Source organism: Aethalodelphis obliquidens, unplaced genomic scaffold (genome assembly GCF_003676395.1).
Source record: "Aethalodelphis obliquidens isolate GAN/ISIS:26980383/991018 unplaced genomic scaffold, ASM367639v1 scaffold52, whole genome shotgun sequence".
NCBI classification, from domain to species: Eukaryota; Metazoa; Chordata; class Mammalia; order Artiodactyla; family Delphinidae; genus Aethalodelphis; species Aethalodelphis obliquidens.
This window is the reverse complement of record NW_020837996.1, coordinates 15,333,201-15,353,192: the sequence shown is the minus strand read 5'-3', so window position 1 is coordinate 15,353,192 and position 19,992 is coordinate 15,333,201. Positions and strand designations below refer to the sequence as shown.

At 36.7% G+C, this 19,992-nt stretch overlaps 1 protein-coding gene across 5 annotated transcripts in view; it reads right to left on the bottom strand.

The window, feature by feature from the left end:
* The window catches only part of RNF145 (ring finger protein 145), a 65,326-nt gene that overhangs the window by 14,721 nt on the left and 30,613 nt on the right, over nucleotides 1–19,992 (bottom strand). For all 5 annotated transcript variants that reach the window (XM_027084412.1, XM_027084416.1, XM_027084413.1 and 2 more), the window contains 4 exons: nucleotides 14,574–14,665; nucleotides 6,691–6,926; nucleotides 4,046–4,221; nucleotides 511–651 (listed from right to left, as the gene is read on the bottom strand). In XM_027084412.1, the coding sequence (XP_026940213.1) occupies nucleotides 511–651; nucleotides 4,046–4,221; nucleotides 6,691–6,926; nucleotides 14,574–14,665 (645 nt within the window). The remainder of the gene's footprint in view (nucleotides 1–510; nucleotides 652–4,045; nucleotides 4,222–6,690; nucleotides 6,927–14,573; nucleotides 14,666–19,992) is intronic.

Here is a 19,992-nt window from a genome sequence, read left to right as displayed (position 1 = left end):
ATTAAACCTCTATGTTAATTCAGATAACAGAAATCATGACAAGTTCTAGAAGTAGTTTCCTAATACCTGATCTTAGTGATTTAATAACAACTGGAATAACTATTCTGCATCCTCATTAATGCATCCTTTGAAACTTCAATCAGTATCAAAATTATGTTCAAACATAAAAGAAAATCTTTAAGAAAGTATCGAATTTAGAAATCTGATTTTAGCAGAGCAACACAAACGTCAAATGGGAAAAAGCAAGCTAACCAAAAATCTCTTAAATAAATCTAGGAAAGGAAAGTGTCTAATATACATTGTTATGTAGATATAATAAAAATACATCTTTTATACACAGAAATTTAGTTATTTTTTCATAGTATTTTAATCTAAATATTGCAACCATTCCAAAAAAAAAGTCCTCAAAATTCCATTTCCTCTAAAATTCATCAACAAAGAAATTCATCATTCCTTCTTCAAGTTACATAAGATTTAAATGTCTAGAGCTATTCAGGGTGAAGAACTTACCGATTCATGGCAGGATCATTCATGAAAGCTCGATAACCCTGCAAGTAAAACTTGCAGAGTGTCAGAACACCCAAGGCAACAAAAGAAACCGTGAAGACCAAACCCAAAAGTGAGTAAGGAGTGCTGCAGCATTCAGCAATACTAGAAAAAAAGGGGGGGGAAATATTGTCCGATAAAAATTGTTTATTTGGAATTGAAACATCTTAGGCCTTTAAATAACCACCAAGCTTGATCTGATCCTCAATGAAAACACCCAAAATTTGAGATGAAATCACCTAACCACTCTGTTAATAATTTAAATCCATTCTTATTATTATCCTAACCTCATTTTTCTAACTCTTTGGCAAATATTCAGCACATAGCACCAAATCTGAAACACAGTCTTTTTTATTTTTATTAACTATCATCTCCTTCAAAGGTAGTAAAACTCTGAAGGCTTAAATCTTGTTCAAACCTTAAGAAAATCTAATTAACATGCTGATAATATTCAAAAGAAATGTATATAGTTGCCCATTGTTCTTCTGAAAGGTTCTGGCTGTTCAAATTGATCAGACTGTACTGCTAATGTGGTTCCTTGTCAAAACTCCTTCTCTGACCAAACTGCTATGGGGTAGGGCCTGTGCAGACTCTGCAGCCCCTGACTCCTCTCACTCCAACAATGTCTTCCATGCTACTGGTGCTTTACATTTTAATTAATTTAGGCGTAGGTAAATGCAGGTCTTTTCTGGGTTATTTCAAAAGCATGTCCAAGAATATAGCCCAAGACCATTTCAAAATAATTTTAATAGCAATTTTTAATAAGGAGAACTGGACTTGCACTAAACCTTGGAAATACTTTCATATTTTATAGAAATACATTCAATACTTTTATTGAACACATTTGAGAATAATTTCACAAGTATTTTGCAAATATATGTAATATTATGTACCAATAATTTGGATTTAGCATTTACAAAGCAACTAATAAAAAAACATTCAAAGCATGGCATCAAGTTTTGAAATTTCAGTGAATGATGTCTTGCATGGATGAGGAATTCATTCAGGCAAATCAGTATCTGCCCTTTACTATGTAGCTCCATGCCTCTGCTACACGGTTATCCTTCTTACACAACTGTTTTTAAGTTACTTTTTATGTGAAAACATCTAATTTTACGTAGACCACTGTGCATTATGATGAGGAAAAAAATGTCTGGTTTTCCATTAGGAGCCAAAATATCTACCAATCATGGTAGTTGACAGCTAAAGAATAAATAATTTTATGGCATTCTTAAAAGTCTAATTTCTGAAATGTTTGATATTTTTCTCAGAAAAATCATTATATACCATGTTTCAACAAATTGTCCAGTAATTTAAAAATATGAGGATCATGGCTAAAAATAACACTAAAAATTTTACTTCATTGCCATTGGAAAAGTCTGAAAGTTTTACTGAATGTCCAAACAATTTCTCTATTCTTGTGTCTATTTTTAAAGAAATCTTTTTTACCCAAACAGTATGATTTAATTACATTTTCAAGAGGAGCACATTCTTTTTCTCTTACTTTAAAAAAATGTGTGGGAAAAAAAAAAAATGTGTGGTGCTATTTTTCAAGAGCATACTAAAGAAAACAAAAGGTTTCAACCTAGCTTTGGGGAAGTGAAAGAGGCTGGGAAATTTATAAAACTTTTCTTCCCATCTCTCCTCGATGAGACATTTTATTGATTTTAGTTTCTATTTCCTGGCTGCAAAAAAACCCTTCTTTTTGTTTTTCAGTTTGTTTGCCATGCTTTGTTGGTTTGTTTTAGTCAGGGTATCCTGGTAAACTTGTGATCCTCCTTTTTGAGAGTAAGTTGTTCATTGGCAAAGCAACATACACACATAACCTAACGCACAAGTGCATCAAGAAGGACAAAGAACAATGCTTACAGAGACACAAATTAATGAAAGAACCACACAGGAACTTCTCTATAAAACACCAAATTAAAATATTCTTATATAGAGAAGGGGCAATCTATCCTATGTATGGAAAAGGAATAAAGAAGAAAATTATTTTGGCAAGATATCTAAGCCTCACCTAAAATTGCAGCATTATTTTCTTACTTTGTTAAGTCCAAATTCATTCATAGCTTACTGATTTGTTAAGCCTCTTACATTATACTATGCTTCATTTGATTGTGCTTCACAATGGATAATAATCTGGTTTAAAACATGACCAATCCCAGTCCCACACTTAGGTTATCCTAACCACTGAACTGTATATCTCTCTTTCTCTTTAAATTCAGTTACTTTTTGGACCATTTTAAAACTCTGCATAAAATCTCCATGATACTTACATAAAAACAAATAGCAGTGAAACAATGAATTGGCCATTAAAATGTGTTTGATATCAGTTTATTGCATGTTTATAAAAGCTACTTTTTAATTAAAAGTCTCAGAAAGTACAAAATCTGACTCAGTACCAATAAGTTTATTTTACTTACTTGTCAAAATAGGTATCGCCCCATGACATTTTTATTGCTGTTTAACTTTGTAACGTTTTCAATCTTAACAAGTAACATGCTCCTTAAAGAGAGTAAATCTGTCTTAAACTTCTCCTCCCCTACACCACTTGGTGCACAACACTCCATCATTTTGGATGGCTGCGAAACAACAGCTCTACTAACTAAAACTCTAAAGTTGTATTCGCCTATACTTCCCAGGAGGAGAGTTTCTTTCTTGTCTTTTAAAGTGACAATGAGCCAGGGAATGAAGATGTAGACCCATCTGCTAGATTCTGAGGGACTGAGATGGAAACTTGGAATTTAACAGTGACAAATGTCTAGATAAGCTCACAACAAAGATAATGAGGTAGAAAAAGGACTCTAATGACTTAAGATTTTTTTAAAATAATTTATTTTAGAAACCAAGTCTTAGAATTCCTTTAGGTTAAATAGTAAAATACTATGATATACTCATTTTACCATTATTTGACTCTATATTAATACGGAAGCAAAACATTGAAAATAACAGGGCATAGTGAAAGTGTATAGGTAAGTCATAGGATTTGGACTCAGATGGGGTTTGAGTGTCAGCATCCCTTCTTTTGGCACTGGCACCTGGGCAAGTTACTCTTGGTACAATTTCCTTACCTCTGAAATGCTAATGATAATAAGGTACCTTTCTTGCAGGGCTGCTATAAAAGTAAGTATGAAGAAGTGTTTATTAGTGTGGCTGGCACATATTAAATACTCAAAGTGATAGTTATTTTTAGTAACATATTTCTTTTCCAGTAGTTTAACTTGAAATTGAAAAAACATTTTTACAATTTGCTACATACCTTTCCACAAATCATTTGCTGTACTACGGTCTACAGTGCAGCCAAATATACCACCATTATTATATTAGCACCTCCTTACACTGCCAGACCTAGGCATCCACTGAGTGAAAATCCTATTTTAATTGAATATGAAGCACTATAAAAAGAGTGACAAAAGTTAATTTGAAAAACTTACTATTCCTAGATCAAAGTTTTCTCTTCCTAGGGTTATATATAGTATCGTATACTCTTATTAATTACCTTGTGAGGAAAAGGAAAAGAAGCCTCTCTCGTGATGCAGGCTGATCCCGAGTACTGAAATAGGAGTAAATCTGAAGAGCAAATAAGACGAGCCAGAAAACCATGAACAGTACAGGGACTACCAGCTGATTCCACAGGGACATCCCCAAGGCTAGAAGGCCATATACCTCCACTACCTGAGTAAGAAAATAGGACTTTAGGAAAACACCTTGTATCACTTCAATAAACACATTTAAACACAAAAGAGTTTAACCTAAAGTACTGAAAGAGAAAAACTGAGTAGCTTTTCTTTTCTTGCAAGATTATTTCAACTAAATTCCTTCAAAGTTAGCTCTATACATACAAGTAGGAATTAGCATGTCTTTGTTAATTTTCTGACTTTGAATTATTATTAACTGTTGACACACATTCATCAAATGGCAACAGTAAACTGCCCTAAGAGTTCAGGGATAATGTCAAAATAAAGTCACAGTCAGAGTTAAACTACGTCAAGGGAGTGTGAGGAGCCTTGGTAAACTTACTCATGTCTAATCAAAATGATCAGGACTAGCATGAACAATGCAATACTGCTTGAGGGGCTAGGAGGAAGGGAAATATAAAAGAATTTTCCAGTTTATTCAGGAAGGTCACAGATGAGAAGTAGTTTGATGGAAGACAGAATAATCATTGGAGAAGTTTATGATGGAGCAAAGACAGGAAGTCTTTTCCCTCAGACAAATCACTTCCCCTTGCTCCTACTGTGTATTTATCAAGCAACATTTCTCAAATGATTTGGTTTGCCAAGTGTATTAACACCAGAGAAAAAGGTACACCTAAAAAAAGTTTATTAAACTACTATAAGTCAATAAATTAGCTGTCTAGTTTATAAAACAATTCCTTATGAGACTGATTAGGAGGAATTAATTCTCATAATCTGATTCAGCCTAGGAGTACAGCTGTAACCAAGTTTCTGGAGTTACTAAGCCAGGGACTGGACCCTGGTAACACAACAAGGTTCTGCCAAGTAGGTTACAAGCTCTAACCTAAGCAGCCAATTGGTCTTGCCGGAATGCTCGGTGTGACACCAGAATTTTTCAAAAACTATAAAGACCTTAAATAAAAATACACTGACTTGTAGCTTATTCTAAATTTACATTTTTTCATCTGTAAATCAAATATTTTTTCTAAAACTGAGTCATGATTAACCCCCATTTTTTCCCAACTAGAAAATATTGCAAGAAAAAGGAAATTGTCCAGCTAGCTGCAAAATTACTATTAGCAGCAAACTAATCACTGAGAGGTAGAGTACTTTTCCTTCTTTCCATTCAAGGAAAAGACCACTAAAATACCTGACAGTTTCCACTTCTTGTCTATCCAATTCTTTCCAGGTCGCGAATTTCATAACCTATACTTTATTTTCAACTGCAACACCTTGTGCTACAAGAACCTTATGGCAACCAAGAAGGTAAACATGACACTGAAAAACGGAGGCTTTGTCCTTATGGTAACTAAATAAACAGTATCCAAGTAATATTTACTGAATATCTACCACTTCTTACAAACCAGGGTAGTTCCACAAGATTGAATTCAAATAAAAAATACATAAATTCATCATTCTGACCCTGCATACAACAACCCTTCCCCACGAAGAAACTGTTCGATGAGAGTATGAAAATAACTTCATCTTCTTCTGAAGATCTACTTTCAAGAAAGTTGCTCAAGTTAATCATTATGTAAGATGAAGAAATCAGTAGAATCAGGGTAAGGCCAAGAGCTTAGGAAATTTTTCTGGGAAAATCTGCCCCTGGGGCCACAACAATAACAACAAGGAAAGGATTCATTTAGTAGTATCAGTTTGACCAATCTGAAAGCTTCCTGTACCTTAGGGTCACGCACACAGTAAAGAGCTAGGAGAGAATGCCCATTTTAATACTCTCTTTATACCAATGTCAGTTTTAAGACCTATTTTATATACTGAAATTCACTGATTAAATCAAATGAACTATTTATCTCCTCAATACCTACTGTTTGTGTCTGGAAATAATCTGTTTGAGAGCAAAGGCTGATAAAAGTAGGAGAGACAGAAGCACGTTATGTTGGCAAAATCAGTCCAAGCACCACATCTAAATGAAATCTGTCATACCATAGCCCAGAACTATTTAACTTCTCAGTCTATTAAACAAACGTAAGGAAAAAACTGTACTCACAGTAGGGCTATAATCAGGAAAAAAACAGGATTTGACCTCTAGGTATTCAATTCTACATCATTCTTGTCTTTGTTATCATAGTTAACACTGAATATCATCTACCTGGCACTGAACTCATTCAAATCTCACGGCTACCCTATGCGTTAAGTACAACAGTTATTATTAGCTCCATTTTACAGATAAGTAAACTTAAGTGACTAACCCCAGGTTACACAGCTGGTAAACAGCAGCATCAGAGTGAGAACCCAGACCATCTGCTTCTGGAGAAGCACTTACTTCACTTTACTGCCTCTCAATAGAACTTAATAAAGAATCTCAGATGCTCCTAATTAGGTTGAAAACAGTTACTATTTTGAAACTGTCAAACATAATGTTACCATGACCATGACTGTGAAATAAAGTGAACTAAATCTTTAATATACTTAATATTTATGTAGAATTTTATCTACACAGTCTTACCTGAACCAACTCTCTGTATGCAGACTTGGCAAGGTTATAAGGTACTAGAAGGTTAGACCCAAGAAAATAAAGAACTTCCAATCCAGTAAAAATCATAGCAAATTTGTTGATGATAACAATTGTCTCCAGAGGAACAAGGCAGAGGCGTGCTAGGAGAGGAAGCATGTGAGCTGAAAAGAGCCAAATCTGCTTCGTTTTCATGACACAGGAGCATAAAGTACACACCACCAACTGACCTAAAATGGGGGGGAGAACATATTTAATTTCGAGATTTGGTAATCACAAAATAAAAACAAAACACTGTTGAAAAGGATGATGACACAGCTTTTGAAGGAGTTTAGTTAGGATCTCTTAGATAATATTTTAAATCAAATTTTAATTTCATCTGACCAAAATTACATGTTCTGTGAATTTTGGGCACCCATTCCCTAGGACTAACTTAAAAGAAGCAGCACAAATATCCACTGGTCTTCATCACATTCCAGATGGCATATATAATATGGCAATTTTTTAAAATGTCTCATTCAAAAAAGAATTCAGTTACAACTAAATATATTTAGCTCCTTTTACAAAGGCCCTCAATATTTAACTGTTCTCCTCTAGAGGTGAAAGTATAAAATCCAAGAGATACAGTTACTTGTCCAAGATCATGCTGTGACAAGATTTATTCTGAGGTTTTCAATCTTTAATTGTTTCTACAGGACCATGCAAGCCTTCCCAAATGACTCAATAATGAGAAGTTAAAACTGAGAAGTTTAAACAACAAATTCTTCTCACAGAGGATTATGCATGATTATAGAAAAGTTAGGAAATACAGAGAAGGAAAAAGGAAAAAGAAGCCTCAATCTCCTACAATCCTGTCACCCAAAGGTAGCACTGTTAATGTCGTGTTCATTAAATAAGGTATTGCACGTAAAGCCTTAGCATTTTATCTAAAACTTAGGCAGTGCTCAAAGTTATTCATATTGTTACCTTTTCAGATTTATTCTATGCATGTGAATATACACAAATGTTTTATATAAAGGAGATTATAGCATACACACAATCAACTTTTTTCATTTAATACATATTATGCATATATCTCTCAAATAAATAAATAAAGGCTTTTGTTGTTTTTTTTAGTTAAAAAACTGAATGCACATGACAATATTAGCATTTGGCTATTTTCAAATGTTTCATAATTATAAAATGCTTTGTTATGAATAAGCCTGTACATTTATGACATCATTGTATAAACTACTTGGAGCACATTTCCTAATATTTTCTTAGCCTAAATTCCTATAAGTGGGATTACTGAGTCAGAAGAAACATTTTTTAAGGCTTTTAACACATACTGTCAATTGCCCTACAGACACAAAACACACAGTGTACAGGGGTGCCCATTTTCTCACCTACCTGTCAACAGTGAAAATAATTTAAGAAAGGGAAGGGCAAGGAATATTTTCTAAGTTTTTGTTAAATTTGTATTTTGTCGTTTACCAGTAGCACTGAACATTACCAATAAGTAATGGGTTGGCCAAAAAGTTCGTTCAGGTTTTTCCGTAACCTTACAGAAAAACGCAAACGAACTTTTTGTCCAATCAACATGTAAACGCATTTGCAATTATTTGGCAAAACGTTTGTTCACATTCTTTGTCTATTCTTTTACTAGGATATGTAGCCTTCTGTTGTTTGATCAAGATATTAACCTCCTTTATCATATGATTCTATTTTCCCAATCTGTCATTTGAGTATTTTAATAACTTTTTCTCTCATAGTATAGAAGTTTGTATTATAAAGAGTCAAACCTATCAATCTTTTCCTTAATGGTTTCTACTTCTGGTGCCATGGTTAATTATATGGCTCCCCCTACTCAAGATCATACATGTAATCACCTATATTTTCTTTAATTTAAAAATTAATATATATGGAAATTATTTTAGAATAAGGTAAAAAGTAAAGACCTATGTTTGTTTTTCCAGATGTGTAGTCAGTTGTCTCAAAACTAGCTATTGGAATCATCCAATTCTTTTCTCATTAATTTGAAATGCCACTTTGGTATACTTCAGAATCTTCTGTGTATTTTGTGTCTGTGTCAGAACTTGCTAATTTTTTTCAGTGCTCTACTCTGATGACAGTGCCCACTATTCCTTTTCACTGACTGGACAAGTCTCCTCTTATTGCTCCTCTCAGAATTTCTTAGAAATTCTTGAACATGTCATCTTCCAAATTAATTTAGGAATCAGTCAAATTCTCTTCCTTCTTGCCAATGAAAAGCAAAACAATATTTTTAGATTCTAATTTGTGTTCTATCCATATTATTGTCAGAAGAATTAAAAAACTGCAACTATTTTTATACAAAGCTGAAAATTTATTAACAATCTACTACACTGTATGTAACATATGTGGTATTTTTTCCCACAAAGTACTAATTTTAGCCTTTAAAGAACTGATATTCAAATCACATGAAAAACATTCATAAAGGCATTAAGAAAGAGAAAAACACCTAATAATAAAGAAAACTGAGGCAGATCCCCTCCCCCACAGCTTGCTCTCACCCTCTGCTCCCTTGCAGTGTACTCAATAGATCTCGCTTTCTACCCTCACTTCTGGCTCGGTGAATTCTTTTACCACCCACATTGCCAGCCCCATCACCACATTCCACAGCATTTTGGTGGCCCATACAGGGAATGCCTCTGTCTGCCTTTTCTAATCAGTCTTCCAATAGTAGTGATCGGCCTAATGACTTGGGGCAATTGAAGGTCCCCGGCCAGGGTTATTGCTCAGCGGGACCCAAGGTCTCCAGACGGGCTCCGACTCACTGTCACCCCAAGGGCTACATTCTGGAAAGTCTTTTCTCCTCTTCAACACTGCCGATGGTCTAAGGTCCCTGGAGACCAGGGATTGCACATCCTGACTCTCTGGCGGACCTAAAGCCCAGTCCCATATCGACTGACTGTCCCTGCCCGATGGGGTGGTAGTGTCCTTTGGGCCTAGCTTTGGGACTCCTCACTTCTAACACCTGGTGCATTCGGCAGCGGCAGCTCGTCTGGGGCAAATCCAGGCACACTGTGAGATCCTCTTTTCTCTTTGCATCCTGATCCACCAACGTCACCAAGTACGTCAAACAAGTTACTACAAAACCAACTTCATTCCATCAAGCTACAAATGGTGACAAGACAAGGATTCCAACCTCTAGAATCAATACAGTTGACTACTCTCAAACAGGCCTCCCAAAATTTCTATTCACACAGAATCCCACAGCCCCACAGCCGACCAGCAAAGCCAACTGGGACCCAATGTCACCCTTTCTCAGCAGGAAGTAGCCCAAGATGATGTCGTTGCCCAGATGTCAATGATTTGACTCTGCTGATCTGACAAGGGGGAAATGTAGAGCTTAACAAAAGAACAGCCATCTTAGGCTGGGGCGGTCCTTTTAAGATAAGACAAATGCACTCTCCCCCCAACGGGAAATTATCAGTAGTCACAAGCAGTTGGCATTCCAGGCAGATAGAGCTATGACACACCCAGCCCTAACCACCAAACAGGTGGAACATTAACCCAAGGGTGACCAGAGGGGACCATAAAAGAAGCCCAGTTTCTCTCCCCCAGCGTAGACCCCCTCTTGGTCTCCCCCGCAGTGTACTCAATAAATCTCACTTTCTACCCTCAGAAAAAAAAAAAAAGAAAGAAATAGAAAAAGAAAACTGAGAAGAGGCCACCTAGTAAGATAAGTCAACAAAATCTTAGGGGCTAGAAAACAACTATCAGGCCACTACTCTTTCCCCACCCTGAGAAGAAGACTGAATTTTGCTCTCCAGAAAGGCTGAAATAGGCTCCTGGGCACTGTGCACAGCTCAGGGCAGAGGTGAGGTGCAGTGCCCAAATGAAAAACGGAGATTAAAATAAAAGTCTGCACCCAGAAGGATGAGATCACTCTAGATCTCCAAACACTGCTGCCATGTTTATTGCCACCCAGCTCTTGTCACTGACACTAGCCTCCCCTACAGGAGACAGAAAGATTCTTCTTTGGGGAAACTGACCCAAGTCCAAGTGAAAAGACCTACAAATACACACACTTAGGGGTCCCCCCAAAAACAGCCAGTCGCACTTGACACCAAATGTGAAACATACCCGTTGGTAAGCCTTAAAGAGATTCCAATCGACAACTTAATAACTCACTTTAATACAAATGATCACACAAGGATATTTAAGTAAAACTTACAGTTTATCAGCCTCATATGGGGTCTAGGCATCAGTATTTATAATTTTTTATGTAATATAACCAGGTGATTCTAATCCAGGCTTAAGAAATACTGCTGTCCCAGGTAAGGCAAAGACCAAAACAAATGGAGAGAACGCAAGGAACAAAAGAAAGCTTCAGGGGCTTCCCCGGTGGCGCAGTGGTTGAGAGTCCGCCTGCCGATGCAGGGGACACGGGTTCGTGCCCCGGTCCGGGAGGATCCCATATGCTGTGGAGTAGCTGGGCCCGTGAGCCACGGCCACTGAGCCTGTGCTCCGCAACGGGAGAGGCCACAGCAGTGAGAGGCCCACGTACCATAAAAAAAAAAAAGAAAGCTTCAAAGTAAATAATATATCTAAGAAATTTAAAAGACTGTCACAATAAAAAGAAAACAAACTCCAGGATATTAAAATATATAACAACAAAAGGGTTGTACGATAAAGTTGGGAAATCTCAGAAAGTAAGACAAAGAGAGAGACAGAGAGAGAGAAAAAGGAAAATGGAAGAGTAAGAAAATTAGGGGCTCAATGTGGGAGGAACCTTACCAATTAAGAGAATTTCCAGAAGGGGATAAAAGAGAAAACAGCAGGGAAAAGTTAGGTGAGTTGAAAGGAGAAAGGCCTCTGCGGAATGATACCTGAGAGTAGAGAGGCGTGGTACAGGAGAAAACCGATTTTCATCATAAAATTGTGGTATTTCTTGAGTTTTAAAAGTAAGTATATTTCTTTGATTAAAAAATTAGCTAAAACTCTGAAAGAAATAAAATACTCAGAGGAAATGCTTTAATATTAGGAATGATTAGGAATTTTCATTCTGGTATGTCTTACTTTCACTGTACTCATAGCTATGATATTTAAATTTCCTTTTTCAAATTCTCAGAGCTTTCTGAGAATCTGCTCCCTGTGTTATAATCGTCAGTTTGGCTCAAATAAAATTCTCTTTTTTCTTCTTAAAAAAAAAAAATTTCCTTGTTCAGCATGCTGTAAACTTCCTTTAAGCTCTGAAAATTCCCATAAGTCTAGGACAGCACATTCGGTGTTCAGCTCTGGGGTTACAGGCTTCATTTAATTTATCTTCTTTCACAGAAGACTATGACTCATATGCTGTGATTCTCTTTAAGAGAAGACTACTCCTCTTATTTAGGTGAAAGAAGGAAGGAGTCATACTGTTAGTGGAAATCTTTCCTATAGCTCCAGGAGAAAAGGAAGTTGTTTAACTTGACATGCCTATTCCAACTGACAATTCTGAATAAATCAAAATCACAATGTACTCTTTGGATTTCAGAATTCCACTGTAAGAACTATCTCCAAGAAGTCTGTAATCCTATGATGGCATATTCAAATTACTTAATTTTTCATTAAAAGTTCATTAGTGAAATGGAAGAAAAGGAGTAGAAAGTTACTTTAAAATCAAAGTCTAAAGAAAATTGCTACTTAATAGTTTACGGATTTTGTTTTATTTCCAATTAATTGAATCTTAGTTGAGTAAACACACTATCATAACCACTGATAGGAAAAATTTAAGGAAATATACAGATTTATACTAAATTGCGTCCATTATAGAATAAAAGAGAACACTTTATGAGTTTTCTAACCTAGCAAATATTTTCATACTTGGATGTCACCACTACTGAATATACCAATTCATGGGATATAGCCATAAAGCAACATTATTTGTGTCCTACTGTCTTAAAAGCCACTCTGTGAACTGAGTGTTCTCCTGCCCCTAAGGCAAGTCCCACACCTTTTCTAATCTAGCACAGGTGATACAATCTAATCTAATCTAATCTAATCTCAATCTAATAACAAACAAAACTTTGAAACTGATTTAAAGTTGAGGGTTTTCCTTTATTCCAGCTGAGGCCTCCTACGGCATAACAGAAAACCTGCAATTGTGAGAGGGAGTAGAGAGGTTAAGGCAATCTTCTTCCTCTTTCTCTGCCAGCACAATCTCACACTTTTCCTGACTTACTCACGACTGAAGCAGGCAGGGAAGGAGAGGGAGGGAAGTAGAAAATTCTTACTGAACTATGTTCTTACAATGGTATGGTATTGGTGCTCCCTACAGTTGGCGTATTTAAAATGGATCTCCTTTCTCCTGGGCACTTTTAAGGATTCTTCTGATTGTTCCCATCACTGTGGATCTCTCATCTGCAGTACCCTTGATGCTTGTTATGTACCCTCCTCTGGCTGTTTTTGGTTCTTTCCTCAGCTCCTTAAATTCAATCCCTGTTGGAGTCTTCTCATCCTTTTTAAGGGCCATCTTGGGAGGACCTAAGAAAATTCCATTGACTCTTGGGGCCCTCATCTAGTCCATAGTAAACTAACATCCTTTGCCTACACAGATTAGATGATACAGGAGAACCTCTCAAGACATTTTCACTCCACGGTCAGAAACTCAACAGCCAGCCAGCCAGCCCAGTGCTGGCCTTTATATCAGACTAGAATTATAATACAAGCCATATATATAATGTTTAATATTCTGGTAGCATCATTTTATAAAGGTAAAAAAAAATTAAAATTAATTAATAATATATTTTATTTAATCTAATATTTCCCAAATATTATCACATAGACATTCAATCTATATTAAAAAATTAACAAGACAGTCTACATCGTTTTTGTACTACGTTTGAGAAATTGGATGTGTTTTACACGACAGTATATTTTAATTTGGACTAGTCACATTTCAAGGGCTCACAAGCCACATGTGGCTTGTTTTGGATGGTGTAGCTTTAGATATTGCAGGCCTAGGTTGGACACCAGTCTGTAGTATCCCCACTAAGCCACAAAAAAATATGTGTCTCCAAATGGTCTACCACTAAATTCTCTAAATGAGAAGGGCCCAGCAGGTATTTTAGAGAAAACAGCTCCCTAAAGAAATCCTCCTTCAAATCCCAACATTCAACCTCTTAACACCCTCTACATGGGTGAATTTAAGAATTACATACTATGGGCTTCCCTGGTGGCGCAGTGGTTCAGAGTCCGCCTGCCGATGCAGGGGACATGGGTTCGTGTCCTGGTCCGGGAAGATCCCACATGCCGCGGAGCGGCTGGGCCCGTGAGCCATGGCCGCTGAGCCTGCGCGTCCAGAGCCTGTGCTCCGCAACGGGAGAGGCCACAACAGTGAGAGGTTTTCTCTCACTTTGTTTTTTGCAACTTTGGCATGGTAGGGTCTAGTATTTCACTTTGGACTGTATCTATATTGTTTTGGGGTCCTAGCCAACACTTCTGTTTTAAGCATTCTGCTACCTGAATATTTCAATCATGTCTCAAGTTCTTGATGTTTCTGGCACTTTATTTTTGACTATAGGATAATGGCTTTCAACAACAGTAAACAATACTAAGACATTACGTATTTCATTTTAATCTTACAAAGTAATTATTAGCTTTATTTTAAAATTAATCTTCCCAAATACTTACATTACCCTTAAAAAAACACAAGCAACTACAGGCTATATGTGATCATAAACATGTAAAATAAGAAACACCTATGTATGAAAGAAAAAGACTAACATTTAACAATGGCTATGTTTTGAAAGTCATCATGAATAACTTTTGAGTTTTCCAGTTTTTTGTATTAAGTATGAACCAATTTTAGAAAATAGTAATTAAGATTGGTTGGTTCCTACGTACACTTTTAATTCTTTTATAATACTTACCTATTAAGGCTGTGGTAAACCGATTCATGGAGAGAGGTTCTAAATACATTGGTCCTTCATAGGCGGACTCCAGTTCACTCCTAACGTAGTCCCTAAATAAGTAAAATGATAAGAATGTATTAGATACATTCCAAGCACATATGGGAGATAGAAGCTGCTATAGCACAGCATTCTTATAAAAAGCATATTATGTTAATAACACCTCTATCCACATCTATACTAAGGAAAACTTTAGGTACAAAAAATTATAGAGGGATGGCCTTCATCTCCTTCGTCCATGCACTGGAAAGAGAATTTACTGAAACTGAATTTTACTATGCAGAGAAGCAGCCAAGGCTCTACTTTGTGGGATTTTCTTTCTTCCCACGACCTTATTAAATAATTTATGCCCAGGAAAAAGCCAGTTGAGATGCCATCTCTCAACCCTACTACTTAACTGATAACACCTAATACTATTACATTGAATTTCCCCTCTTTTGACTAGCTTCCATCATCCCTCCCATCTTCTTTTCCCCAAAGTTTTACTTAACTAGTTACAGGTAAAATCACAAACTAGCTAGCAAACTAGCTTGTAGCAGGACAATCCTTAAAAACTGTCACTTTCAAGTCTACAGGGAATCTATAATTAGAATTATAATATTTTGTAGGCTACAAACTTATTTTGAGATAAATTTTAAATCAAATCAAATATTCCTTTTAAAATTTAATTCATTTAACATTGATCACTGAGAAATAACAAGATTTAAGTATTGGCCAAAGAGTCTTTACACTCTGAGAAAACAGAACTTTTAGGGCAGAGGCAGGAAGCACAAAAAGGGAGAATTTACTTTATTATCAATAAGTTCAGTGGTAATAGTAGAACATGGTTGTCTTAAGTTCTTCTGACATCAAAGTAGGAAAGTTTGTGTTAAAAAAAATTCTCCTTTTCTTCAATTGCTGAATGCTTTATTCACTGTACTTTAATAGTTTTAATGTTTCAAGTATTTCTGAAAAACTCAGATGGCTGTATTTACTTTTTCCATGAAATTACTTCCTATTAGGCAATCAAGTTGAATTCCTTCAGCATAACATAGCCAAACAAGAAATGACCTTTACATAATCAGCAAGGAGAGTATTGCCAAAAATCAACATTAAAAACTAAAATAAAAATTTAAAGCAGTTTTGGGAACAATTATAAAAACCAATGAATGACTAAGCTTCTTGGGTGATTTTGCAATTCTCCTCTATAACTCTAGGAGGATTATTTTTAACAAATAAAGTCTCTTTCTAGTAAAGAGAAAGCCAAATTCTCAAGGGGAATGATTCTAATGCAGTGGCTGTCAACCAGGGGTGATTTTGCCCCTGAAGGGATAGTCTGCAATGTCTGGAGACATTTTTAGTTGTCACAGCTTGGAAGGGTGGAGGGGTGCTACTGGCACCTAAGCCAAGATGTTGCTAAAACATTCTACAGTGCACAGAACAGCCCCCACAACAAAGAATTACCCACTCCAGAAGGTCAGTGGTTGAAATCCTGTTTTAATGTAGAGAGACACAAACGCTACACGTGCAAATTATATATAAATATCTGATTACTAGAGTAGTATAGGTAACCGTCAATGTAATTATTGTATTTTATATAGCTTTAAGATAGAAAGCTAAAGAATTAAGAGAATTATGAAGTTTAAAATAAAATAGACACATAACTACCATGTACGCTTACGAAGTCTTTGAAAATGCTATTAAAGAAATAAATTTATATTTTAAAGAGATGTAGCTCTGAGTCCCAGTACTACCTAGGCCTTTAAAGCCAAATAATTTCTTTTTGGCCATAGCACATCCCTCTCAAATAGATCCAGTTTAAAGAGAGGCCACGTGGGACTTCCCTGGCAGTCCAGTGGTTAAGACTTCGCCTTCCAATGCAGGGCGTGCAGGTCTGATCCTGGGTCAGAGAGCTAAGATCCCACATTCCTAGCGGCTGAAGGACCAAAACATAAAACTGAAGCAATATTGTAACAAATCCAATAAAGACTTTAAAAAAATTAAATTAAAAAGTAAAAAGAGGCCAGGGACAACCCATAAAGACAAAAGGCAGGTTGGTGTTTGCCACGGGATGGGGGGAGGGGGAATGGAAACAACTATTTAAGGGTTGCAGGTTTCATTCTGGGGTGATGAAAATGGAATTAGATAATGGTGACGGTTATACAACATTATGAACGTACTATATGAACTGTTCGCTTTAAAAGGTTAATTTTGTTATGTGAATTTCACCTCAGTAAAAAAGGGGGGCCTACAAGAGCACTACCTCCAAGGGGAAAAGCCAAAAGATGGACCAAAAGGACCTCAGTCCCAGGAGCTCTCTCACAGAGAGGGGTGAGGGGAGGAGATGACAGAGTTGGGTTCCCTGTCTTATTTTCTCTCACATTTGCTTTTGTCATCATATTACTGATGTTTCATAAGAAACTCAGGAAACTCAACATTATCAAGAATTTATTATTGCTGAGACATTTGCTAATTGTTTTGTATTATTTCCTAGCCTACTTCAGCTTACCCTCTTTTTAAAAGCCTCTTTTTCTTTAGTCCCTTACCTTAAATTCTAATTTCACATAACAAAACTTCTAAGGAAAATTAATATTTTCTATACTTTTTTATTCTAACTCAAAAAGAATCTGCCGTATACCTATGTTGCTAGCACACTGCTAGGCCCTGAAAATACTGCGGTAGACAAGAAAGACACAGTTGCTGTTAGGATGAAGCTTACAAACCAGGAGAGGAGACATACATTAAACAAATACTCATGCTAACCATTATTAAATTACAATTGTGACAAATGCTGTAAGAAAAAAATACAGAATGCTGTAATGGTCTTTTAAATTTTTATTTTTATATTCACAACTCTATTTAAAAATTATCTTCTATTATCTTCATTTCTAGATTCATATTTTTCCATTTAGCTAGTTTTTTCTGTCTTTTTATTTTAAATATCACTTATTTTACCTCTCATTCTATTTCATAGGGTTATTTTAAAGGGTTTAATGCAACTATTTCCTTTTCTTTTATCCTACCCTATGTTTCTTTGGTGGTTTTGTTGTTGTTGTTGTTGTTGTTTTTGCGGTACGCGGTCTCTCACTGTTGTGGCCTCTCCCGTTGCGGAGCACAGGCTCCAGACACTCAGGCTCAGCGGCCGTGGCTCACGGGGCCCAGCCACTCCGCGGCATGTGGGATCTTCCCGGACCGGGGCACGAACCCGTGTCCCCTGCATCAGCAGGCTGCAGGTGGCAGGCGGACTCTCAACCACTGCGCCACCAGGGAAGCCCTGTTGTTGTTGTTTTTAAAGTTTCCTCTTAACTTTCTAATTCTTTTTATGATTTTCTTTTTAGTTCTTTTTCTCTTTCCATGTTTCATTACTCTGTGGTTTGTTGAGATTATAGGACACTAAGGGACGACTACATTCCAGAATAATCACCAACCTTTAGGCCACAATGACAACACCCTGAGTTTAAGCAGTTTCTGCCCACTAACTCTCCCACTCTGCCCTCTTCTAAGACCCTATGAACAGCTCTCTCTCAATGCTGCAGCCTCTCCCAGGACTGCCCGACCTGTCATTGCATCAATCACCCTACCAAAGAAATTAACATCTTTCCTAGGCACCTCAGACCCTCTCCCCTTTGCTCAACTCCTATCTCTCAAGACAGTCTTCAGAATTTCTCTGTTTGGCTGACTCACCAATAGGCCCCACCTCAGTAAAGACAGCCAGACCCAGAAGGCCTGCAGTCCCTTTGGGTTGGCCGAGCTTGGCTTGCCAGAGCCAGGGCAGTGGCTTTGGTGGAGGCTAAACTACTCGTCTTGCCAAGCAGCCACTACTTACCTGTCTCTTCTGAGAGAAGAATCTGAGCACTGCCTCCCAAACTATACAGAAAAACTGGTGAAAAAAAAAAAAAAAACTGGCAACATTAACAAAGATCTCTATATCTAAGTGATGTACAACTTCAGGGAATCTCATGCTGGCAATGAAAACTCTTGGTTACTCAGTTCAACAGAGTGGGTCACTTACAACAGTAAAAAACAAGACAGTAAGCCTAAATAAGAAGAATCCAGAGAAAGAATTATCCAAAATTCCATGAGTCATTTTAGGCCAAAATTTATTCTGAGGCAACAGCCATGAAATTCTATTTTTAACAGAATTTTATACCTATTTTAAGACTGAATCAGATGGAATGTTCAAAAGCAGTATCAGAATTTTTAAATTTAGATTTAAAGAGTAGAATGCATTAAGTTAGTCAGAAACAAGAATTCCTGCATTCTGCTTGTAACTGAATAAAATCTTCCCCTTCTTAAACCTCTTTTCTCACTTGTGCAATCTGTGCAATGCTAACAATTAACGCTGAGCACCAGTAAACTGAACACTTTGAAAATCCACTTCTCTACACCCCTTGTGGTAGGCTACTTTCCTGTTGTTGCAACTATTTGGGGGCATAAGGAATGTGTAAGATGTATAAAAAGAGCCCCAAGGATAGCTTACAATAGGAAAAACTCTTGCTATAAAGAGAAGTATACAAGTTATAAAAAAATAAATAACAACAAAATCTAGGAGCTTATCAATTCATCAGCTGATTAAAGACCTTTATTTCTAAGTCTCTCAAGCAACCTGGCTGCGTCACTGAACAACCTAGGAACAATCTGTACATTCTGGCCACTTAAAGCTTTCAAACAATATTAATTCCAAAGAAACCTAATCTATTTGTACACAGAACAAAGTGGTGAGCCCTCCAAGTTATCTTTCGCAATATGTGCGAAAAAAAGGCACTGCTCAATTTAAGAGATCCCAGATAATGAGATTTTTTTTTTTTTGGGCCGCACAGTGCAGCATGCAGGATCTTAGTTCCCCAACCAGAAAGTGCAGAGTCCTAACCACTGGGCCACTAGGGAATTCCGAGATGTTCAAACACCGGGATTTGAGTACCTACCACACCCTAAGCATTGTACTAGCAATAGAACAGTTCATCTACCCAGTTTCATCATTTAAATCTTCTCTGCCACACGGCCACCCTATTTTCTCTCTTCAGCTTCTTTCTGACCACCTACTAAATATTTAGTGCCTTGATCTGATAATGTTCAAAAGAAGAGAACATATCTGACACTGAAATGGACCAATTTTATTCCTGTCAAAATTAGGAGTTGAGTGTATAATGATAAAATTCATTTTACAATTCCTTTATCTAACAACAGTTCTGAAATGAAAAAATCTTGTTCCCCGGGTGACAACGTTTGGCAATTAGTGATACTTTCTGGTTTCACAATTGTGCGGAAGGGGTATTCTGCAATCTGTTAGCAGAGACAGGGTGTTGTTAACATCCTGTAATGCACACAACTGCTCCATAGCAAAGAATGACACAGCCCAAAATGCTAACAGTTCCAAAAGAGACAACCCCTCATCTATAGC